Source organism: Ruditapes philippinarum, unplaced genomic scaffold, assembly GCF_026571515.1.
Source record: "Ruditapes philippinarum isolate M1 unplaced genomic scaffold, ASM2657151v2 ctg7440_1_1_1_1, whole genome shotgun sequence".
NCBI classification, from domain to species: domain Eukaryota; kingdom Metazoa; phylum Mollusca; class Bivalvia; order Venerida; family Veneridae; genus Ruditapes; species Ruditapes philippinarum.
The window spans coordinates 23,164-41,990 of record NW_026865485.1 but is presented as its reverse complement, the minus strand read 5'-3'; the positions used below and the strand labels follow the sequence as shown (position 1 = coordinate 41,990).

The following is an 18,827-nucleotide window of genomic DNA, read 5'->3' as shown; positions in this document are numbered from 1 at the left end:
ACTTTCATTCGGTGGAAAAAGTGGGCCTTGAGTAATTCCTTGGGTGAAAAGGACATCTTCCCGGCTAAAGCAATTCATATAAATTTTTAGAATTATTAAATAGTGATAATAAGATTATTTTACGTTACCTTGCTTGTTATATACGAGAAGCATTGGCTATGAGAATATCAGTTACACATCGTTGAATTCACGGTTAATCCTCTGTGTAACATAGCGTAGATAAATAAGTATTGATTGCATAATGTCTAACTTTAAATATAGATTACATTTTGCTTTGCTAATATTTTGATATGTTTTGTGTTAACGGAATTATAAATTAAGCAATAAAAACATATGCTTTGCTAACATTTGACTATGATATTATTATGTAATGTGACTTATACTTAAATATATTTAATTGTTTGTATTGTGTAAGACGATGTATTTTGTACAAGTCTGAAAATTAAGTTTCTGTTCTGTTCTGTTATGTTTAAAAAATCTGGCATATTTTGTCAAACACATTTCACAGATAAGAGGAAATTGTAAGTTTTTTTCTCAATAACGTACAGACAGTCATGGCTCTATAGTTTTTGTTTGTGTTTTATCATTAATGAAATAACAAACGCAAATCATGATTCTCGTTACCCAATGAAATCACGCGGTGAAATTTTCGTGCAGATCTCTATACTTGTTTTCTTATGCTTTTACAGTTCGATAAAACTATTTACTGCAATACCCATATAACAAAATACCTTCAAGATTATTGGCATTACATAATATTACTGTCATTTGTTCATACGCATTTGATTTGATTTTGTCTACTGACTTTGTTCACATGTTATAACATTATACTTGTATATTGTAATCTGTGTCGTTCTAAATAAAGTGTGTGTATGTGCGTGTGTGCGTGTATGTGTGTGTGTGTGTGTGTGTGTGTGTTGTTAATGCTTAATGAGGGTATGATTATGCTAATACAACAATTTTCAAGCATCGAAGAATATGTAAAATATATACTGCAAATATTTGTACATATTAAATGTAAACATTAAGTTATATACATGTATGCATTCATTTATTATTGGAAAATTTGACTTAGAATTTATAGAAAACAAACTTCTAATTACCTCCCTTTATTTACATTAAATATCAAATTCGGTAATATCTTTATAAATAATGCTTATCGGAACTTACAAGCAATATTTCGTAATAAATCATTTTGTATTAGAAAGGTAAATATGAATAATATATATCAAACCAAATGTTTAATTTTTATGATCGTATTTTCAATCTCACTGTATTTAATGTATGCAGTATACATGTGTAATGACGATGAACTGTTTTCTTCGAGTCATATTGTTTAACAAAATCTGTTCCGTTCTGCTCTGTAATTTTATTTTGACGGCTTTATAAGTTACAGAAAGTAATAACAAAATAACAACAGGCTGTTTTCTTTCTATGAATTTTTATATCTAACTTTGTCAACAAAAAATGAAGCATTCAATATTTGGTCTTGCAAAAACATTGAAGATTTTAAACAGTTGTTTCTATCCTTTAAGCTCTGCGTTCTTGATCATCTAGTTCACCCCGTCTAAATCTGTATATAAAAATAACGACATAGTTTACTCTCAAGGTAAAATGGGGAAAACAAAATTCCTTAAAGAACGTTTAAAAACAACAAAATCGAAAACGTTGCATGCTCGGTTTGATTGAGCCTGTTAATGGACGGTACTGGTAAGTCCAAGTTACCGTCCACGCCCCTAGCACCAGCTTAAGCAGAATTCAACATTTAAACACGAAAATGGTGAAATTTTGAATTGAGAAACTTCCGCAGATGTGTTCATACGGCTGTTTTTATGGAACCTTTAATTTTACACAGTAGTCAGGGTAGGGAATCACGTGACTTTTACGGTTACGCGTACAGACAATATGGCGGCCTAAAAACCTCGCTTCACATGTGTTTTTCAGGTAATTCTTTATTATATCCCTTTTACTTACGTACGAGACCTGTTGCAGCCTACGCGGAATAAAGAATTGTTGCCGCCTATACCTTATTTTCCACCCCTGTGCTCATAGCTTTTACAAACACTCAAAAATTCAACAGAAATTTTCAATGTTGACAATTATTTTTCGGGTAACATTCACGCAAAATTTGTATTTTTTATGAATTTGATTAAACAACGTCGTGTTAGCAAAGAGAAAATGTTCATAGAATTTCTTTATTTGAAAATGTAAATATTAAGCATGTTAAATGTTGACTGGTCATTTTCTATTCCATTACACGAGAGAAAAATGATTTGGGTAACTCCCACGCGTACTTTTATTGTTGATAACTCCCACGCAATATTTTATGTACAAGCAATATCTATGCAGGTAATAGCCTAGATATTGATTGAAAAAAATCATGATTGATGCATTTAACCTTAAACGTTCATAGAATTTTGAATAATATTTAAAATACCGCCAAAAGGTCCTGGATAGAATTAAGCCCCTATGGATAGCAGAATACATACTCACGTGAATATATTAAATGAAGTTTCGATACAGATGAATTAATCGCAGAAATTAAAATAAAAGTCTCAAATATAAGAAGAAGGTCGATTTCAGTTTAAGCACAATTACAGTTGTCATTTTTCATAGTTTGCAGATATGGACGTTTCCAGCTCGGATATTGTTTGTGGATAATGTTGGAAAACATTTGTCATAATGACCACATAAACTGGCTACTCGGCACAGGACCTTGTAAATGTTGTGGCAAATTGAAACGTCACAGGTATGGCATTTTACTGTTATTCGTAACATTAAGATTTTAAAGACATTCAAATCATTTTATCACTCAGTCTTTTATGTAACCAACTATTTTCAAATTAGTGTCTGTGTTTAACATTAATTTGTTGTGTTTTTTTTTTCAATCTAAAGCAAAAAAGAAAACAACCTAAAGAATATTAGAATGGGTCTTTTATTTTACAAACTAGATAATAAAATCTAGAGGACTTATGTTTGAATGTCATCTTAATATTGACAGTAAAACCCGTAACGTTTCCGATTTGCTGGACTATAAAATGTTTTACCACAACATTTATAAAGTCCTGTGCCGTGTAGACTGTTTATGTGGTCAATAATTGAGATCTATCCGTGAATGAAATGTTTCCCACATTCATCACAAAAATGGAACCTTCCATATCTGCATAATATAGAAAATGACAACTGTAATTATACTAATAAAAACAGAAATACAAAACAATATCTAATATTTTAGACTTTTGTATCAAAACCCGACCTAATTGAATGATTTGGGTTTAGTAGGCCTAACGCGATTGATGTCCTTGGAAATTTATGATTTTACACGTCATAGGGAATAATAAATCTATTTTATATTCTAGATCCTGGTCCTGGCTGAAATTTAGAATATTGCGGCTGTAGCTTGTATACCATACATTCAACATGAAAAGGACTGTCAGGTTTGTTAAATTGAAATTCTTATAATTAATATATATATATTTTATATATCTTTACAAAGTATGAATATTTCATCTACTGGATATTTATCATGTCTTTATAATATATCATTTTTTAGAATACTTTTGTAACGTTATTAATATAAAATTTACATATTTGTTGTTTACAAGATGCTGCATACAATACATTTAAGATAAATCAAATCACTATGTTGATTAATTATATATATAATTTGAAATTGTACATGTAAGTTTTAACTAGTAACTTCTTATTTTATTTGCAGAAGCAGTAGAAGTATTCAAACGCCATCATGAAACACTTGAGACATACCTAGAGAGATCTATAAGAAGTACTAGTGGTAGATTGGAACAGATTGTAGCTTAATTGTTGAACTAAAATGACTTCTTGAATCGTTTGAATTTAAGCTAAACTTGAACTGTATTTTTGAAATAAAATAGCTGAAGTATTTAATAGTGTCTTGATTTTTTTGTTAAACTCTGTTACAGTACTTTGCTTTATATTAGAAATAAAGTATGTTGAAATGACATTGAAACTTCAACGTTGTGCCAACGTTGAATTTCAACGTTTTGTAAACTTTCAAATTCGAACATAAATCCAACGTTGTTTCAACGTTGAAATCTGACCATAATTCAACGTTGTTCAACGTTGATGTGCCTGCTTAGTTCATTCTATCAAGGACTTACACACCTCCTCTACTGTTTGTGACAGGTCTATATTTTTCGGATATAGACCTGTTTAAACAAAAGAAAGTCCGTTATGAGGTCTTACTTTTGCACGTGCACAGGTCTGTTCTAGTCAGACAGACCCGGTCATGAAATACACGTGAAAAAATAGACCTGCCTATGCTCAGACACAGAAAAACATGATGCAAATAAAAATTTTAACCCTTTTAACTAAAGCAAATTATTTCAGCATCCATATTAAATTTTTCAAAAAAAAAAATAAGGATAGCATGTCAAAATTAGGACAAAATTTAAATTTATTTAATCGCTCTTTTTTAAAGTATATAATCTTTTCTGAATTAATTTTCATAATTAAAAAAAAAGGACGGCTTTAATTCATATCTATAAAAACAAAACCAGATAGCAAAAATCACAGCAAAAACTCTTACGTTTTAAAAAAAAAATAAAAAGTTTTTTATGATTTTTTTTTAAAAAAATTTCATGAAAACGAATATTTATTCTAAACATTTTTAAAAATCCTATATAAAAAAATTTCGGTTCATATATTTCACATTTGCCAAAAATTTTATAAAAAGTTTTTCGGGGTTGGGCGGTGTCCAACATTCCCCTTTCGGACAGTTGCCCCTCGGAAGTTTGCCCCCTTTTTGCAATGACGGTCATTAGCCCCCTCATATCTTTGGAAGGGGCGGACATTTGTCCCCCCCACTCCCTGTTTTAAAATATATTTTATTGTTGAATTGCTTGCTACCAAAATTCATCGCCTATTGTCGAAATTTCATTGTGCTTAAATACACAAAAACTATCGCGCAAATTTGTGAAAGTCAAAATAGCATCCATAAATAAATAAAACTAAAATGTTTCCATTGGCATACACGAGATGACAAGTCACAACGGCAAAAAGGGGGCATACGTCCGGGGGCAACTGTCCGGGGGCAAATGTCCTAGAATCTGCATTGTCTGAACATAATTATTCATTCTATAACATATCTTCTATTACAGATCTATTCAATTTATTATTGACAAATTGCACACTTAGTTTTTTTTTATGTTTGGTTTTAAATGGGAAAGCAAAGTATATATTGTATTTAAGCAGAATGTTGATAAAAGCTCACCTGCTGCGTGCATATGCGTTGTGTTAAAAATAATATTTGTGCATTTCATCAAATGCTTCGAATCAGCCATTGCTCAAGCCAAAATATAGTTTTAACGGTGTGTAAGTTGGATATCGGCCTCGTACATCGATCTTTCTGTTTAGGAAATTCGTGACCAGATCTTTCCTAAACAGAAAGACCTCGTACTCGGTCGATATCCTATACATATTGGCGGTATTTTTAATATTATTAAAAAATCTATGAACGTTTAAGTCTATATGCATAAATTATGATTTTTTTCAATCAATATCTAGGCTATTACGTGCATAGATATTGCTTGTACATAAAATATTGCGTGGGAGTTATCAAAAATAAAAGTACGCGTGGGAGTTACCCAAATCATTTTTCTCTTGTGTAATGGAATAGAAAATGACCAGTCAACATTTAGCATGCTTAATATTTACATTTTCAAATAAAGAAATTCTATGAACATTTTCTCTTTGTTAACACGACGTTGTTTAATCAAATTCATAAAAAATAAAAAATTTGCGTGAATGTTACCCGAAAAATAATTGTCAACATTGAAAATTTCTGTTGAATTTTTGAGTGTTTGTAAAAGCTATGAGCACAGGGGTGGAAAATAAGGTATAGGCGGCAACAATTCTTTATTTCGCGTAGGCTGTAACAGGTCTCGTATGTAAGTAAAAGGGATTTAATAAAGAATTACCTGAAAAACACATGTGAAGCGAGGTTTTTAGGCCGCCATATTGTCTGTACGCGTAACCGTAAAAGTCACGTGATTCCCTACCGTGGTAGTACCATTCCATGAAAAGCGGCGTCTGGTCCCCAGGTAAATGAATGCGTGTGCCCTAAACGAGATAGCAATGGACGAAACTAAATACTTAGTAAATGGAATTTTGGTTATGAAGTTTCAAGTCTGCATATCACACACGAGACGTCAAAAGACAAATTTAAAAAGCATGCAACATATCTTTAGGGTGATTTTACAGTATTCAAGTTGGAATACTGGAACCATCCAAGTTGAAAAAGTCAACAGAAGAAACTAAAACACCAAAAACATGTACACACAACAATAACACGCATTATGTTTATTGCTACAACCATAACAACAACGACAATAACAATGATACAGTTTTGTAAAAACACAAAATGAAGAGTGAAAGTAATAATTTTTTATTTACTGAACCTTTGATTACTGTTGATTATCAATATCATATGAATGTATCTGATAAATATATTTTAATCATAAGGAAAAAAATACGAATATAGTAAATTTTATTAAATATCTGACTAACTGTATATCCATAGACTTCCACTTCACACAAATGCATCCAGGTTTCTATGTCCCTTAATGTAACTCTGACGTAACGAGCTTCTACAACGTAAATTGTTAATGATGTAAACGGATTAATAGAACCCCTTTGAAACAGTACCACTCTCCATTTCCCATACTCTTTTGCTACTGAAATCTCGATATTCTCTGCTCTATGAACTAAGATAAAAAATAATATTCCCCATCACAAATACTAAAATATCTGTGAGCTAAGTGGCTGCATATGTTGTTATAATAAATTTTATTGAAACTTTGAAAGTGTAATATCGTACTGTCTTATATCTTGAAAGATTAGCTTCAAAAAATTGTTTTTGTAGACAACTGTTTAATTAGTACTAGTGTACTAGTAAGGCAAAAATAAAAGACTATAATAATGTAAATAAAAAATAAAAATGGAAAATGTATAGGCTCAAAAACACGATTTTTTGCTTTGAATTTTAAAACAAGTAACTATAAGCTTCAAAATTGTTTTATGACTACCTGCGGTTTGGAATAATGTGTGTGTGTGATTTTGTGTGTGCGTGCGTACGTGCGTGCGTGCGTGCGTGCGTGCGTGCGTGCGTGCGTGCGTGTGTGTCAGAGAGTGCGCGCGCGTGCGTGCGTATGTGTGTGGTAAAAAAGATGAAAGTAACATACTGCAACAATCCTCCCTGTTGGTGATATTCACTTGAGTTATGTAATAAACATCCTGAAGATCGACTTCCCACCAGGGACTCACATGCTTATCAGTCATGAAACAATGGTTGTGATACATATTACTGTCCGCGTCGCCATCATTACCTTTGTCAGCATCCCAATTATCCATTTCCCCCCAAATGCTGCTCATATTAGATGGCTTATCAAGAGCAAGATTATCAGAAGCTGAAGCAGAAAGATGCGACGCTATTAATGTTACACTTTGAATAAAAATAAGTCATACATTATAATAAAAATACTTGTAACCTGCATTTTTGTTTCTAATCAAATGGTACATACATGTATACTGTAAAAGGGATTGGAGCCATTACAAAACATGTCAATTCTTTTGTTGAAACATAAAATATGAAATTAGCAAACTCATCTTAACAGTACGTATATATACATAATGTACAAGAGTTAAGACCTCTTCTTGGCATATACATTTTATTTGCATAAATAAAAGTTTACAAAGAAACATGGTTTCATTTATGTGAAGTGGAAGTCTATGGATCGCATAGACTTCCACTTCACATAAATGAAACCATGTTTCTTTGTCCCTCAACGTAAGTCTAACATAACGAGCTTCCACAGGATGAAATGTAAGGGTTGCGGAAGCACCCAATGGACCTTCCTTACTCGCTACAACCGTCCATGCGCCGTATTCTACTGCTTCAGAGACCTCCACATTCTCCGCCCTGTCGGCTAAAATAACGAGAGTATTTTGCATTAAAACATTAGCAATGAAATAATAAGTGAAATCAACAGCTTTAGACGGCTGCACTTTTACAATAGTTTTGGTTTTTAAGATTTTTTTACTGTCGCATTTCTGTTGTCCATACATAGATTCACTCGGCGTTTTTATTCTTTTCAGAGGAAGTAAATGTATACAGCAGTTATTTGAAGACCACAAACATTAATTGTTAACTAGTGGTGGAGCGTGGGCACCTGTACCCGTGGATTACTGGATTAAGCTTGCTTTTATCATCTGACCTACTACATGTAGTATATAGAAATTAGATATTTGCAACATGTGCCGACTTGTCAAATGCATTGCCTTACATGATATTTAACAATGTACGTGTATTCTCAACCGACACATTATTTATTTATAATAATTTATATATAATATACTAGTATAATATGAATGTCAATAATATACAGATGAAAACTACTTACCACAGCAGTCCGCCGTATTGGTCATTTTAACTGTGTTAATGCTATAAACATCCAACAGATCGACTTCCCACCACGGGCTCATTTGTTTTTTCGTACTAAAACAACTGTCATTATACATATTACTATCCGCGTCGCCATCATTGCCTTTGTCAGCATCCCAGTTATCCATTTCGCCCCCAATGCTGCTCGTATTAGACGGCTTTTCAAGAGCAAGATTATCAGAAGCTGAAACAAAAAGGTGCGATGCTATTAATGTTACACTTTGAATAAAAATAAGTCATACTTTATAATAAAACTACTTGTAACCTGCATTTTTGTTTCTAATCAAATGGTACATACATGTATACTGTAAAAGGTATTGGAGCCATTACAAAACATGTCAATTCATTTGTTGAAACATAAAATATGAAATTAGCAAACTCATTTTAACAGTACGAATATATACATAATGTACAAGAGTTAAGACCTATTCTTGGCATATACATTTTATTTGCATAAATAAAAGTTTACTCGATCCATAGACTTCCACTTCACATAAATGAAACCATGTTTCTTTGTCCCTCAACGTAAGTCTAACATAACGAGCTTCAACAGGATCAAATGTAAGGGTTGCCGAAGCACCCAATGGACCTTCCTTGCTCGCTACAACCGTCCATTCACCGTATTCTACTGCTACAGAGACCTCCACATTCTCCGCCCTTTCGGCTAAAATAACAAGAGTATTTTGCATTGAAAACATTAGCAATGAAATAATAAGTGAAATCGATAGCTTTAGACGGCTGCACTTTTACAATAGTTTTGCTTTTTAAGATTTATTTACTGTCACATTTCTGTTGTCCATACATAGATTCACTCGGTGTTTTTATTCTTTTCGGAGGAAGTAAATGTATACAGCAGTCATTTGAAGACCACAAACATTAATTGTTAACTAGTGGTGGAGCGTGGGCACCTGTACCCGTGGATTACTGGATTAAGCTTGCTTTTATCATCTGACCTACTACATGTAGTATATAGAAATTAGAAATTTGCGACATGTGCTGAATTGTCAAATTGTAAAGATAAATTCATTACCTTACATGACATTGAGCAAGGTACGTGTATTCTCTACCGACTCATTATTTATTTATCATTATACATACATGTATATAATATACTAGTATATTATGAATGTCAATAATATACAGAATAAACAGATGAAAACTACTTACCACAGCAATCCGCCGTATTGGTCATTTTAACTGTGTTAATGCTATAAACATCCACCAGATCGACTTCCAACCACGGGCTCATTTGTGTTTTCGTACTAAAACAACTGTCATTATACATATCACTGTCCGTGTCGCCATCATTGCGTTTGTCAGGAGCACCCCAAGTCTCCAATTCGCCCCAAATGATCATATTAGACGGCTTATCAAGAGTAAGATTATCAGAATCTGAAGCAAAAAGGGCGATGCAATTAATGTAACACTTTGAAAAAAATAAGTCATACTTTACATTAAAACTACCCGTAACCTGCATTTTTAATTCTAATCAAATGGTACATACATGTATACTGTTAAAGGTATTGGAGCCATTACAAAACAACATTCTTTTGTTGAAACATAAAAATGAAATTAGCAAACTCATTTTAACAGTACGTATATATACATAATGTACAAGAGTTAAGACCTTTTCTTGGCATATATACACTTTATCTGCATAAATAAAAGTTTACTCGATCCATAGACTTCCACTTCACATAAATGAAACCATGTTTCTTTGTCCCTCAACGTAAGTCTAACATAACGAGCTTCCACGGGATCAAATGTAAGGGTTGCGGAAGCACCCAATGGACCTTCCTTGCTCGCTACAACCGTCCATTCACCGTATTTTACTGCTACAGTGACCTTAACATTCTCCGCCCTGTCGGCTTAAATAACGAGAGTGTTTTGCATTGAAAACATTAGCAATGAAATAATAAGTGAAATCAACAGCTTTAGACGGCTGCACTTTTACAATAGTTTTGCTTTTTAGAATTTATGTACTGTCGCATTTCTGTTGTCCATACATATATTAACACGGAATTTTTATTCTTTTCTGAGGAAGTAAATGTATACAGCAGTTGTCAAGTAATAGTAATCACCATGTAACGCGTGTATAACAAACAAAAAACAAAAAATCCTGGATTTGGTCTTTTTGAACTTCATCCCATTTTATTCATTCCAGAGTGTGTTCTACTTTCAGTATTGAAAGAAACCATTTTTTTAATTTGACATGAAAAAAAATGAATGTTATATTGATATATTATAATATTAGTCCCTTTTGTTACTATTTGTATATTTGTTACAATTATAATAATAAAAAAAACAGACTTTGATATTTTTATCATCTTATGTTACTGACTACAGTAGTGACACAAATAGAACATAGTACAGCCATGTCACATAACATTTACAAGTCTTGTAAGTCTTGTTTGTATTCGATGGAAATACTTTCCTTACCAGGTAGGCATCAGTGAAAGCATTTTTATATTAAATATCTTTCCCCTCTTTTTAATTATGGACAGTGCATAAGATAAGTATAATTATGCAAAAAATGGTTTAAAAAACATTCGGAAAAAAATCTACAATAGTACTTAATCTGAATATAACATGACCTGTGCGTAGGAATAATTTGGTAAGGTATCTGTAATTAGCGCATTTTTTGCGCGGAGCTTCTCAATTGCTGCATTGCAGCAACAATTGTACTTGTAGCTATTTATAGCTTTCGAATTCATGTACAGCAGAACTGCTTTCCGGTTCCCATTCATTAATATGACATGCTGCGAATCACCGACGGGGAAACCAATATAGAAATCGAAAGGAGTTCTTGAATGCGGATTTCATTTTAGCTGTAAATCGAAAGGATCAATTGATCAAATCCGGGCCCATGGACAAAAAAAATAGTAAACACAAATAGCTCCGCGCCTGTGATGAAAGAGATGAAAACTCCTTACCACAGCAGTCCGCCCTATTGGTCATTTTAACTGTGTTAATGCTATAAACATCCAACAGATCGACTACCCACCACCGGCTCATGTGTTTTTTCGTATGCAAACAACGGTCATTATACATATCACTATTAGCGTCGCCATCATTGCCTAAGTTAGATGGAAATCTTCTTTGGCTATTCCAAGTACTAATTTGTTTTGACGGCTTATTAACGGAAAGGTTAACGGCATCTGAAGCAGAGATGAAATTGATGAAATAACTTTTTACATGTGCATGTATTGTGAGAAAATATCTCTTACTGTTCTCAATCTGTATAAATAAAATCTTTTTATTACGACCCGAGAAGTCTTTCCAAATTTCAGGTTTTTCAGGTATTAAGTGTACAAAAGATTAGGCTGATATTTACCTGAATTCAGTGATTCTGTTGTTTCCAGACCAACCAACAGCAGCAACAAACATATCTGAAATATCAGACATTTATAGTATTATTTTCAAAAAATGAATATTTAACAACTTTGTTATGGTTGTTTTATATATATTTTACTTGTTCCCAAAACAATAGCTCTCTAGCGATACCATTTGGGATTTAAAAGTGTATTACAGCTTTAATTCTGTAGAATAAGATGTGTAAGAAATATTATTTCAGGATCTGGCTTCGTTAAACTTAACACTCAACATTTTTAAATTCTATTAAACTTATAATTATAGTATTGGCATCAAGGAAAGGTAATTAGAATTGCTCTGAATCTTGAAACAAACAATGAAGTTTTGATAGTATGTCAATGAATACATGAAATAGATAAATAAAATAAACGGCATACGTCATACCGAGATAGAAAATATTAATATCCTCATGCTTTACAGATTGGCAATTTTCCAGAAGCAAAGTGTATGCTCTACTGAAAGAGGAAAAATATTATTATTCAACGGCAACATCAACTGGTAAAAAATGACTTAGTGGTATATCTGATGCTTTTAATTTATTTATTAATACTATTCATACTGTCTACATATTATGTAAAATTAATCAATTATGTATACCTGGTAAGTAACGTTGATACATAATTATTATCATGCATGCCTTAAGATAACTTCATGTGCGCATGTGCTATCATTTAATACTGAACTACTTTAAAGCTTATAGTGTACAGAAAGTTTATGGCTACTTCATAACAAAAATTACGATATGTTATAAATCAACGTAGAGAAAAAAGTAAAAGCTTCATGACACAGATTATTTTGACCATTTGTCGATATGATCAAAAGGTACCACGTAATGATTCCTGAATTTGTTTTTTTATCGTAAACAGATGTTGAAATTTGGTTTTCAAGTTGACAATATTATGATATAAGTGAATTTTCGAACGTAAAAAGAACTTCACTGGGTTCCAAAAGTGTAAAAAACTTAAAATTCGAATATCTGATAGAGATCAGGTGGGGCACTTAAAAGATAAGAAATAAATATACTAAGATATAAATTGAAAAACAAGTTTTTGCGCAATTCTAACCCGATCTGAGTGAAAAACTTTGCAATGATTTTCAATTTTGAGTCATTTTGTATATGTTAGTGTTCATTCGTGCTGTTCTACAGAAATTTGAAACTTCGACGGGAGCGATAGCGACTGTTGAATGTTTCTAATTTCTGTAGGTATTTGATAAAGTATCGACTTTTGTTCTTCTATGAAAATTAACGCACACAATTTTTAAAAAATACAGTGTTTTCATTGGAGGACAAATAAAGTTGGACACCATGATTCTGAAAATCTCGTTGAACTGAACATGTTATTGTTCATCCGTGCTGTTCTACAGAAATTAGAAACTTCGACGGGAGCAATACCAACCGGAGAATGTTTCTAACTCTGTAGAACAGCTACGAATGAATACTAGCATGTTAAGTGTCAAGCTGCATAATATTTACTTTATTACGTCACGACTATTTTATGAACGCGGTTTTATGACGTGCGATGAAAAATAGACGGCGACTTTAAACGGAATTCGATATAGATCTAGTATCGATTTTTGTTCTTCCATGAAAAGGAACACACACAATTTGTAAGAAATACAGCGTTTTCATTGGATGACAAAGCTGGACACGTTATCCTCATAAACAGATAGACAACGATCAGTAAAACTATCACTGCTGTAACAAATCATAGTTCTATATTTCCAGTACCGGGTGTCGAGACATAACCAGCAACTTCATTAGACATTATAGATTGTACACATCCATGACATGCTATTGCACAGATTGAATTACGACAGTTAAGGAAAAGTCAACGTGATGATCCAATTGTAGGTCTTTGGTTAAGGGCAACTATAGACAAGTGTTTTCCAAGTAAGAATTTGATATGTAATAATAACCATTTGACAATGTCAAGGCACTTAAATAAATTTATTGTTAAACTTGGCTTGTTATATAGAGAAATGGTAAACAAGACAGAAAAGATTTTGCAGTTAGTGGTGCCATCTTGTTTCAGGAAGCAAATCCTGGAAAGTTTACACAATCAAATAGGCCACCCAGGCAGGGACAGAACCATTAATTTGTTAAAAGATAGATTTTGTTGGTCTTCTTATACTGCAGATATTAGTTCTTGGATAGAAAATTGTGGTCGTTGCAAACGTAGGAAATATTCGTGCACCTCTTGTGAATATTGAAAGTATATATCCTTTAAATTAGAGCTTGTAAGAACAGATTTTCTTACAGTTGATTCTTGTTCAATAGTGAAGTTATTAAAGAGAAATGTAAGTTATTAGGGATACAAAAGGTATGAACAACTATATATCACCCACAATACAACGGAATTTCAAAAGGATTTAACAGATCATTGCTAAGTATGCTTGGGATTTTAGAGCCTGAACAAAAAAAAAAAACCGGAACAAATACCTTTAACCACTTGTTTTTGCAAATAATGCAATGAAACATGAATCTACTGGTTTTTCACCGTTTGAATTAATGTTTGGTAGGAAACCAATATTAGCAATTGATAACATGTTTCACATTGATAATGAAAATTCTATGTCTACATATTATGTTAAAGATCTAAAAAAACAGGACTGAATTCGCTCAAAATAAAGCCAATAGAAACTTAGCCGAAGCCAGATCAAAACAGAAGATGAATTACAACAAGAAACCAAAAGCTGCATCACTGCAAGTTGGTGACAAGGTATTGGTTAAAATTTTAGCATTTTCCGGACCACACAACCTTTCAGATAAGTATGAACAACCTATATATGAAGTAGTGGAAAGACCAAATGATGATATTCCAGTATATGTAGTTAATGATCCAGACGGTAGAACAAAAAAGTTGCACAGGAATCATTTCTTACCTGTAGCCGAGATCGAACCAGACTCAAATTTACAAGAAAGGACAAAATTACCTTTAGTTAAAAACAGATTAAATAAAAGTTATAAGGAACACCTACATAAACATGTTCCAAAACCTAGAGCCAAACAGGTTCTGGTACTCCTTGTTTCATATTTAATTCTACATTGATTAAACTAAATCTTTGTTAAATACCTATTTAAAATTGTTTAATACATAAGATGCTGTTTCAGCTGTCTGCTGATATTGTTTTAACCATTGTATGAAATGTTAGAGATGAGAAATGTTGAAATGTTGTATTGATAATTATTTGTAATTAATTTGTGTTTTTATTAACAAATCTCTTGTTTCAGGACGTTTATAGTAACATTATTTTGGCTAAGAAGAATGGAAAGATGTAACAGTTAAACAGTATAAAGAATGAAACTAGATGTGTACTTATTTCTTACAGCCATTACCCAAAATGTCCTCCTGTTACATTTATAATTATTAGTGTCTAGCTTTATTTGTTATCCAATGAAAACACTGTATTTCTTAAATATTATGTTTGTTAATTTTCAAAGAAGAACAGAATTCGATACTATATCAAATAAGATTTATAGTCACCGTCTATTTGTCAAACCGCGTTCATAAAATAGTAGTGACGTAATAAAGTGAATATTATGCAGATGTTAGTATTCATACGTAGCTGTCCTACAGATACAGAAATTTTTAGTGTCAAGCTTTATTTGTCATCCAATGAAAACGCTGTATTTCTTCAAAATAATGAGTGTTAATTTTCATAGAAGAACAAAAGTCGATACTATATCAAATTCTGGATATAGTCGCCTTCCTTCATAGAACCGCGTTTGTAAAAATAGTCATTTGCATAAATGTGCACATGCGCAGCCGCTTTCGTCGGTCGGTTTTGAATATTAATTAAGTAAAAATGACGTCAAAAAGTCAACCTACATTAATTTTGCATTTATTGATAAAGGATATACGTAATAGATATATCATTGCTGCGTTGACGATTTCTGGGTTTGCGTAAATTATACCATAATCACGTGACCTTTCTTATGCCTTAACCTCACGAGACGAAGTCGAGTGAGGTTGCATAAGAAAGGTCCCGTGATTATGGTATAATTTACGCAAACCCAGAAATCGTCAACGCACCAATGGTGTATCTGTTTTAACCTATAGCTCCGCCCAGAAACACTTACTCCTTCGATCTTCAAAACTGAAAATTATACCATAGTCTGGGTATGGTATAATTTACGGTTATTGGAAATTATACTTGGAAGAATTTTACATAAGAAGCGCTGAAGAGCTATAGGTTAAATGTACATGCAGTTCAGATTAAAATCCACGTCTTGGCGAAAAAGAAAATGAATAATGTAAAAGTAAAAACAATACAAGATGTCAATTAATTTTTTTTATTACGAATGTAGAAAAAAGGTCTTAACTAAATTGTGACTTAGAGGAAAGTCAAGTGTGCCTATTCACATTTTTCGGGAGACAGAATGTGAAAGTAGACATTATGTTCTTTTTGAAAATATATTACGTGACCTCGTGTTAACACGTGATATTTAGTGTATACATTTATAAATCACGTCAGATATTAGCTACTGAGTATCTGTTGTCCAACTAATCAAATGTGTATAAATGATATCAGGTAACAATTATCCAACTCATCAAAAATATTTTCCGAAAATAAATGTTTCAATATCGGGCAGATGGAAACTCGCATAATCCATATGCCGCCCTTCATATTACAAGGGGTACATGCGTCTTCGCGCGCAAAGTGATGTAAATCATGCATATTTATAAGGTCAAATTAAAATCCACCATTCAGGTAATTAATAAATAAAGCTGGTAGTGACGTAATAAAATGAATGTTAATGAGGCCAAATTAAGTTTGACACTAAATATGTTAGTATTCATTCGTAGCTGTTCTACAGAAATAAGAAACATTCTCAGGTCGCTATCGCTCCCGTCGAAGTTTCTTATTTCTGTAGAACAGCACGGATGAACACTAACATACAGTATACTTAGAAACTTACTCCTGTCGCCATCGCTGCCGTCGAAGGTTCTAATTTCTGTAGGACAGCACGGATGAACACTAACATAGGATATTTATTCTGTAAAAACGGAATGAGCAAAGATCTAAAATTTGCACACAAGATATTGATATAGACCTACATGAAATGGAATGTTCATTTTGAAAAAGATATTTCCAGTCATGTCATGTCAAAAACTCAGTGGAGTTCCTTTAATGACGAATCATTTTACGAAAAACGCGAACAGTAACAGTCCCAATGCATTCGTGTTCCAGATTATAACTTAAATTCTGTAACGTCATGGGTTTATGAAGACATAAACTTGTATATGTGCTCTAAAATGTACTTTGATATTTCTTCATCTGTAAATTTCAACTACAGTAAAGTTAGTCTTCAGAGTTGCTTCCCACAGAATCTAGAAGCACGAATGAAATTGGAGCTAGATCAATCTAGATACTCTTTCATTAAATTTCAATAAAGCTTTGTGCTTATGACAGTATTGACTTATGTTTTTATTATAAAATCCAGCTATTCGTGTTTCAATAGAGAAAAAAAGAATCCCTAAAGAAAGTCCAAAACGGCAAAATTGAAATTGTTGCAGGCTCGGTTTGGTTGAGTCTGTTCATGGACGATACTGTATAAGTGCAAACTACAGTCCACAAAAATAAAGAATTATAGTTCATTTCTTTCCTTTTTAAAATTTATTACACCTTTTGTAATATTCCATCATTACGAATGATTTTCCTTTTTATATAACATTCTTTCCTTAGGCTTTATAATATACTATTTAAAATATTCCGACTTTAAGAATAACTATTCATGCTGAAAATTCTAAGTAAAATTGAAAAAAATGAATAGACATATCGTAAAGTAAATGAGTGTGTTTATGAATATGACTATATAAATCAAAGTGATATTCGATAAAATCATACTAGCGCATTTGAAAACCCTATCGTTTCTACAAATACATTTCTATGTGTACATGTTTAATGCCATCATCGATAATTATTTTGATAAACGTGTTTATCCGACATCTATACTAAAGTATACTTGTCAGTCAATATACGAGAACCGTGAACATATTTTAATAATTGTCAAATGAATGGTGCAAGAAATGTAATTTCAGTTGAACAGTTCTATTATATAGATAAGTTCAATTATATAGATACTAGCATCAGGCAATGCATTTTACACATATTTTTATATAATTATTTTGTATCAATTAAATAATACAGAATTTTCACTAAAAAAACGTGACGCCCTATTACTATGATATTGGCACCACACAGAAGACCCATGTCGTTAGAGAACAAAGACATATGTCGATTTACTCAAGTAATGTTTCTCTGATGAAAATAATGGAAAATAATGATTCAATACACATTAAGAAATCACAAAAATATTCAAGTAAGTGATAACTTAAAGTAAATTACTAAAATATAACAAATATATTTAATGTTAAAGAAGAAAAGTGAAAATTAAATAATAATATTCTGTACTCACGTGTTTCACTAGTCGTATTTGCCTGTATTCTGTAGCATATTCGGTGCTGAATTTATACTGTTTGTCTTGTAACATATTGTAACGTTTCAAAAGCCAAATATACTGTTAATGCAACAAAAGATTTGATTCATTAGCTGCATTCATTGTTTGATAACAATAGTTTAAAGAGCAAACCTGGCGATGAAGAGAATATTTTCAAGCTGTTGTTTCATTTGTTAAGCCACAAAAGCAAAAAGCATCCAAAACATTTCAAATTAATGTACTTTCTGCATTGTGCGATGAGGTTATGAGGATGTGATTTATAAATTTTCCAGTTTCAGTAGCATGCAATTAATATATGGATTATGAAATGATGTGCACTATTATATTATACTACTACCAAAAGATACATGTACATGTATCCATCAGTCTAAATCATGAATTGACATAATTTTGTTTGCTTGTAAAATTTCTACACTCTACTTCATATTCTGTTTCAAAGCGGGCAGATAACATAGCTGATACCCACGGCCGAACCATTAACATTTGAGCCGCATCACGAAAAAACCAACATAT

General features: G+C 32.2%; 1 protein-coding gene across 9 annotated transcripts; it reads right to left on the bottom strand.

Moving 5' to 3' along the window:
• Nucleotides 1-1,424: 1,424 nt before the first annotated feature.
• On the bottom strand, nt 1,425-18,302 carry LOC132729341 (uncharacterized). Of its 9 annotated transcripts, none has more exons than XM_060715096.1 (11): nt 18,273-18,299; nt 12,236-12,306; nt 11,814-11,868; nt 11,413-11,637; nt 10,153-10,347; nt 9,647-9,871; nt 8,949-9,143; nt 8,439-8,663; nt 7,221-7,445; nt 6,547-6,743; nt 1,425-1,573 (listed from the first exon to the last, which is right to left on the bottom strand). In XM_060715096.1, the coding sequence occupies exons 2-11, from the start codon at nt 12,260-12,262 to the stop codon at nt 1,568-1,570; spliced, it is 1,575 nt and encodes a 524-aa protein (XP_060571079.1). In that variant the 5' UTR covers nt 12,263-12,306; nt 18,273-18,299; the 3' UTR covers nt 1,425-1,567. The 9 variants fall into 9 exon arrangements, with proteins under 9 accessions (XP_060571079.1, XP_060571081.1, XP_060571080.1 ...); XM_060715098.1 differs by having other exon boundaries at nt 7,365-7,445; nt 18,273-18,298; XM_060715097.1 differs by having other exon boundaries at nt 6,547-6,626; nt 18,273-18,297.
• Nucleotides 18,303-18,827: the final 525 nt, after the last annotated feature.